Below are 7,079 nucleotides of genomic sequence, written 5' to 3'. Positions count from 1 at the left end.
GCCGAATGTACAAGTGATCTAGTAATCCTGACAAAGTCAGTCTTGACGTGCCATTGCATAACCGTTCCCCACCTTCCACCATTATGCATGGTGTAATGCATCTCCATCATTGGACCGATGTGGCCTTCAACCATATGTGTTGGCTATATGATGCTTTCGCCATCTATGTTGATGGGGGACCCTACTCCGCCGTCTTGTGTGGCGGACAATGACGTCTAGCCGACCTTCCATTATGACATGTCTAGCAAACGGTTAAAGATGGGGTGTTTTTGTCATTTTGGTTGCGTAGAGGGTTATGTTTGTAAAAAAAATCAAAGTCGATGCACTCGGGTCCAAGGTTTAAATTTGCAAAACTCTAGATCTCAAGGTGCTTTTACGTCATAAAACTCGCAACCTCTCACTCGTCGGTGCGGATTTTTCATCAAAAAAGACCACATGTCGAGTAAAATTGTCAAAAACGCCACCTACAAACGAAAATGTCAAAAAGGACCACGTGTGCCGTAGCGGCACGTGCGTCAACCAACACGTGGCACCTGTCCCCACATGCTTTTTTGTTGCAACCCATGAGCAAAATGTAGCATAGGCTGCCGCGAGGGACAGTGACGGCACGTGCCTCATCACGAGTCCGTTTTGTTTTCGTATGTGTGATCGGTTGAAATCCTGTGCGGTTGAGGCTGCCGCCTAAGCCTGTGACGGTAGTTGCTGCCGCCAGCGGCATGTGCCACGTGTCGGCTGGTGCACCTCCACCATGGTATAGATGTTTTTTTTACATTTTCGTCTCCATGTGGTCTTTTTTGACGATTACAATAGGCATGTAGTCCTTTTTGACGAAGATTGACCGGAGCAGGACTAAGGCGGACCCACACGTTAGCATCTCGCAAGATCTTTGCCGCTAAGAAAAACGAAAATACGGGCGCAATTAAAATCGCATGTATTAATAATATCCAGCTGTTCCTCGAGCCATTGACAGGATATGCACGAATGCTCTGTTTGGGCAAGATTAAAAAGCCAAAAAGGAAACCGGCTTTTGGCGCGCATCGAAAATCCTGATAAAATAATTTTGGCGCGGGAATTGTCAGGCGCGTGTATAAATAACGGAATTCTAGGGTTCCCTCCCCAGTTGCCCCCACTGCTCCTCTCCATCTCCTCTCTGCCTTCCTCGATCCGCGCCGCAGCTGCCCCCGCTGCTCCCCGCCTCCACCGGAGCAGCGCCGCCAGCTGACGCCCTCCATCTCTTCTCTGTCCGCCCATTCCTCGTCGTACCAGGCTGGGAGTGTTGGGGGGATCTCGGGGCTGTCAATCGGCGAGCAATCTTCGGCTGAATCAAGATAGAAACAGGTATCGCGCCCTTCCCCTTCCCAGATCTGGTTCCGGTGTTCCTCATTTTGCCTGTTCCGCGGTCCAATCTATCGTGTATGCAATTTTTTTCTCCAGTTGATAAGTTGCTAGGCGTCCGCGAGCTAATTGCTAGGCTTGGATTTGCTGTAACATCTGCACCACCGCGCAAAACTAATCTGGGGTACTGTGGTTATTAGGATGTCGCCAATTGCTGTGCGACTCCCGCGTCTACATAGATGTAGTAGTACATATATCTTCAGTCTCGATTCTGTCTTAGATGGAGAACAGCGGGAGATTATGTATATGAAGCATAGTTGCAGAACAGCTTAATTTTGTCTTAGACGTTCTTTTTTGCAGCAGATGCAATTTTGTCTTGGATGATGCAATGTTTTTTTTAATCTCAAGCACGCCTGGAAGCGCGTACGTGCATTATTAGGATGACGTAATGCTGTGATCTGAATTCTGAAAGCGTTCTGTTCCAAATGTATGCTCTGCTGCTGCTGCTGTCAGTTCTTTTGTGACTATGCATAATGTTTATTCTGAATTTGGCCAAACTTTAAATATTCTACCCAGGGACAGGATCCTTTATCACTCCTTTTTGTTGTGTAGTTCTGTAAAATGTCTTTTGTTAGTTTATGACAGTATCTTCCTTTGTACTGACCTTTTTGTTGTTGCAGGTTTTGATACTGAAGTCTGGGGGAGTAGTATACTCTGTTTGAGTATAACATTTATTTTCAGAATAAATCACTTTTCCACATGGCGGGGGCTGAATCCACATTACCTGCAGTAGATCATGCGGCGTTGGATAACAGTGATACTGAGGTCTCAGAAGTCGTGGAATGTGATTCCACAGTTGTAGAAGTGCTGGAAAAGAGTGCCAGCGAAGAAGTTCATCTGCAATTTCCCTTTGGAAATAAGGAAGATGTAGAATCCCTTGGCACAGTTTGTGATCTCGAGGATAACGAGAGTAATGCTGCTGAGGCAATCACTCTGAATGTGGTTGCACTAGAAATGTCCATCTCTTGCAAGGCTCCAGATGAAAATATTTCACTGGGTTGTCAAACACCACGGGGAAACATCTTTGACCCCTTTGCTCCAGGACCAGAGGAGGCGCTCTGCGGTGCGCCTAAGAAGAACGTGGTTAGGGGAGTAGAAACCCTCTCCCGCAGAAAGCTCATCTTTGAATCTGATGACTTCCCAGTCAAGAGGTTAAGTTTTGAGTTTGATGATTTGGAGGAGGAAGACCTGTATCTCCAGGGGATCTGCAAGATGTTTCTTGATCTGATCATCTCAAACCAAGCGCTGGAGGCAACCGGAGATAGTGAGGTTCTGATAAATGCTGCTATCCCACCTGAAAGCTACAAGACCCCTGAATCAAAGCCTCTGCTTACCGGCATCGCAGAAACTTGCCCGGACGCTCCTCTGCGGCCATCTCTGAAGATGCTGAAGCTCAGCCCAGGCATCTGCCGGAAGCTCGACTTTGGGTCTGTCAGTCCCAAGACTCTCTTCGCCGAAGATAATAAGAGCTGAGCCTGTTCCTTGGGGGAACATCCATCTTGGCGCGGTTCTCTTGGCATCCTACAGGGGCATGTCAGCGTGGTAACTTTGCTAACTCTGAAGCTGTACAGAGCTAGCAGTGATGCTTGAGTAGGAAGCAGCCTTAATTAAGTTATACATGTAAAATCTATGTTAGTTTTCCTTTGGTTTTAGCTAAGCCCAGTCTTACTGCCCTGATTGATGTAATAGTAGTACCGGCACATGTGCCTTGTGGGTGGCTTTTGGCATAGCGTTCTGTAAATCTTAAAAATAGTTTGTTGTCTCTCTTGTGCTCGAACTGAAGCAACTCTGTTGCAGATTCATCATTGCTGTAGCTTTTCCTTTGCGCCTGGATGTGTAAGACTCTGGTGAAACTGAAAGGACGCAGTGGCGAATTCTGACACGGCTTGGTTTGATGCGACTGTTGTCTGGTTGGCGTATTAATTGTGCTAAGCTGTAGTAGTAGTAATTCATATGCCTGATTAATTGTGCCGATCTGTCACAGTGATTGATGGCGGCTCTTCCTGTTAACCTAGCACCCTTTTAGAGATTCAGACAGACCTTTTATTGATTAGATCAGAAGATACAGGATTACAAACAGGATTTATTTTCTAGTATTATTACTAGATGTGTCTATGTTTGACCTGTATTTGCCGACATATTTGGTGGCATCACGAGTGCGCGATATTGTAAATCTAAAAATTACTTTCAGTACAGGTGGCCTGGCTTTAAAGGATTATGTAGAGTAATCATAACATCAAGGACTCGAGGAAGGTCTCCCAGCGACCCCGTAACAGCAAGCTATATAGTACAGTATAAGCATAAACTATAACAGGGTCATGCTTAGGATTCGTGCGCACAAAGCAAGAATCTAAACACATGGTGATGATGTGATGAAGAATAAGAGCAAGCCATATGTGCGTATACTAACTAGTCCACCCTGTCTGTCTCTGTACAAGAAAATTCCATCTCAAAATCGTAAGACGACACACAGCAATGGAAACAACTAAAAGGACAAATTAATTCTACCCAAAGCCGGGACTAACTAGAGTAGTACAGTGGTACTATACTGATGATGAAGCGTCTTCGGCTCACCCTTTTCTCTTCTTCTCTCCGTGATGACAACGACGTCGTCGGCCCCACGTATCAAACGAACGAACACGGCAGAAAAAGGTGTCCTTGCTTCCATCTCCGGCGACGCGCGCGGCGGAGACGGACAGCTACCGTCGCACAGACGGACGGAGGAAGGAAGGTGGGTAGGATCAGAGCTTGGTGTGGTCGCGGCACTCCTGGCTGCGGACGCCCAGCTCCGCGACGCCGAAGACGAAGCTGCAGTCGGAGTAGGCGACGGCGTGGCGCTTGAACACGCCGAACACCGCCACCCGCCCCGGGATCCTGGTGCTGGCCTCGATCGGCAGCGACCCGGCCTCCACGTCGGCGATCAGCTGCGCCACGTCCCCGGCGAACCGGTCCGCCTGCAGCGTCAGCGCCAGCCGCACGTCCGCGTCCCCCTTGCTGGGGACGCGGCCGGGGTCGATCTCGGCGTCGCCGACGTGGGCGCCGCGGTAGGTCAGGTCGGTGTGGCCGCCGGAGGGGAAGGAGAAGGAGGCCGGGTTGGGGTTGTGCACGGACACCGTGATGAGGAGGGTGACGTTGAGCTGGATGCTCAGCGCCGGGAAGGTGAGGCGCGGGGCCACGCCGACGAGGCGCGTGGAGACGAGCCGCGTGGTCGGGTCCCGGACGCGGAGCACGGTGAGGAAGAGGATCAGGAGGACGACGGCGAGGAGGACGAGGGTGACGGCCAGGCACGCGCAGCAGAGGCAGCCGCGGCGCCGGCGCAGGCGCTGCTTCTGCTGGCGCGGGTCGTCGACGGGTGGCTTGGAGGTGGCCGTGTGCGTGGGGAGGCCGCCGCCGGTGACGTTGCCGTAGCCGGTTGTGGACGCCATTGGTTGGGGCAGGCTCGGGATGTTGAGAGAGATCGAGGGGGTTGCAAAGCTTGAAGTGGCGTCGAGCGTGCGTGCGTGCGTGGAGGCGGAGGAGAGGTGGTTTGATTCGCTCTTTCGGTGGGGATGGAAGGATATCAATGCCTGGATGACGACTTTTATACTGCTTCTAAACACGGCTAGCGTAAATGCAATCTACAGTAATAACGCGAATCGATTTTTCTGACTTGTTTCCATGTAGGAGTACGTACTGGAAACTATCTTTTCGTTGTGAAACTACATTTTTTGCTTTGTTTTTAAAATGAACAGGATTCTAGTACGTACTCCAATGGTTGGACGGTTGGGCGTATAACCATGTAGGAGTACTATAGGATTAAAGATGTAGTAATAATTTCCCTTACAGTACTACTTATACTTCGAATTTGAACGAATAATCGACGGGGTGGAGTACTTTGGTTGTTGATGGTCTTCACAGGAGTCTCACACACTGTACTGTACCCCAAGGGTTGGACGGTTGGGCGTATAGCTGGGCGTTGGGAATTGAATACTGGGACATGGCAAAGGTTGGCTCGCCATGGGCGGCGCCGCACCAACCAACCAGACCGGCGACGGGGAGCGCGGAACGAACTGCCACGACGCCCCACTACGCAGGGCGGGGACGGATTAAATGGCCGCGCTTTGGGCGGGCAACACGTCGTGCTCGCCGTCGTCGCTTTGGATGGGCCGCGCCAATTAGTCCTCCACTTCCGTTGGGCGTCCACGTCCAGCACTTACCGAGCTGATGATCGCTCCCGTGTTTCCACGCTTCAACACCAATCCTCCCCCTGTTTGTTGGTATCGCGGTGTCATCATGTTTCCACGCCCAACCGTACCAGGATGAGACGGACATCACGGCGAGCTCCAAGTCCACCGTTGACGTCCACCAGACGGATCTCCTCTCGCTGGCATCTCAGGATCTCCAACTTTTGAAACATGCACTAGTTGTTAAAGCATTTTTTTATAAGGCTTACATATTACACCCGGTCTTTGCATAACTGGAATGCACACAACCAAACAAAGTTCACTCACACAAAATAAAAAAAACGAAATACAAAGAAACATGTCGAATCTGTATAACGCTTAAGCCATAGGGGGGCCAATCCTAAGATCATGCTGCCACCCATGTTGGGTAAAAGTATCCTTCACCGTAGCTTCCAATCGTGTACACACCTCCGTAAATATGTCTCGATTCTTCATATGTTGTAGAGACGACCATAAACGAAGCGTCTCAGTACATCTGTAGATAACCTGCATAAGAGAAGTACTTTTACCATTAAAAACCTTATCATTTCTACATAGCCAAAGCGATCAAATAATGGCAAGCGCTCCCATCCTGAGAAGAGTTCTAACCCTGTGTTCAATCCCATGCAACCAGTTGCCAAATATATTAGCAACACTACAAGAAGGATACAAGCCAAAAGCTATTTGGATGACTGGCCATATAGAACGAGCGAATTTGCATTGGAAGAACAAATGTTTTATTCATCATGTTGACAAAAAACACATTGCGTACTTCCATGCCAATTTCTCTTAATAAGGTTATCTTTAGTAAGAATGACTCCGCAGTGAAGATACCATGCAAAGATTTTATTCTTAAGAGGTATCTTCATATTTCAAATCTTCTTGTTATTATCAACTGGCACATCAGGTTGGAGCAAAACGTTGTACATGGACTCCATCGAGAATTGTCCATTTCCATGTAGATTCCAACGAAACACATCGGACCCTTGTGACAGTTTCATCGTGGACAACCGCTGAAGCAGAGTGTTCCACGATTGTAGTCTCGGTCCAATTAAATTTCTTCTGAATGACACATTTGGCGGAAATGATTCCAAAATCGTGACGATGGTATCTCCCTTGTGACGCACAATATTGTACAGAGCTGGATATTCTTCCCGGAGTGAAGCATTACCTAGCCACTTATCGTCCCAGAATCTAATTTTTGAGCCGTCCTTAATCGAGAAGGTTCCATAGCGGAAGAAATATTTCTTTGTAGCCATTAAGCCAGCCAAAAAATGAGAGTCCCCAGGCTTCCAGTATACCTGGGATATTGCCTTTGAACCCACATATTTTCTCTTTAGTAGGGTTTGCCATACACCGTCATCTGTCAATAACTTAAACAACCATTTGCCAAGTAGGGCCCTATTTTTTGCAGTCTCTCCTCGACGTGTTTTCATTCGACACTTGTGAGTCTCCGATAGTGTACCGGTATCCCCAAATATG

At 48.7% G+C, this 7,079-nt stretch overlaps 2 protein-coding genes across 2 annotated transcripts; one reads left to right on the top strand and one right to left on the bottom strand.

Moving 5' to 3' along the window:
* Positions 1-1,107: 1,107 nt before the first annotated feature.
* Positions 1,108-3,200, top strand: LOC123395334. Its single transcript, XM_045090319.1, has 2 exons — positions 1,108-1,338; positions 2,016-3,200. Exon 2 carries the CDS (start codon positions 2,095-2,097, stop codon positions 2,866-2,868), a length of 774 nt encoding a protein of 257 aa, XP_044946254.1. The 5' UTR covers positions 1,108-1,338; positions 2,016-2,094; the 3' UTR covers positions 2,869-3,200.
* Positions 3,201-3,639: 439 nt separating this feature from the next.
* LOC123395335 lies at positions 3,640-5,104 on the bottom strand. The gene has a single exon (XM_045090320.1). The coding sequence runs from the start codon at positions 4,818-4,820 to the stop codon at positions 4,137-4,139; it is 684 nt and encodes a 227-aa protein (XP_044946255.1). The 5' UTR covers positions 4,821-5,104; the 3' UTR covers positions 3,640-4,136.
* Positions 5,105-7,079: the final 1,975 nt, after the last annotated feature.

The sequence above is a fragment of the Hordeum vulgare genome, chromosome 5H, assembly GCF_904849725.1.
Source record: "Hordeum vulgare subsp. vulgare chromosome 5H, MorexV3_pseudomolecules_assembly, whole genome shotgun sequence".
NCBI classification, from domain to species: domain Eukaryota; kingdom Viridiplantae; phylum Streptophyta; class Magnoliopsida; order Poales; family Poaceae; genus Hordeum; species Hordeum vulgare.
This window is presented reverse-complemented; position numbering and strand designations above follow the sequence as displayed.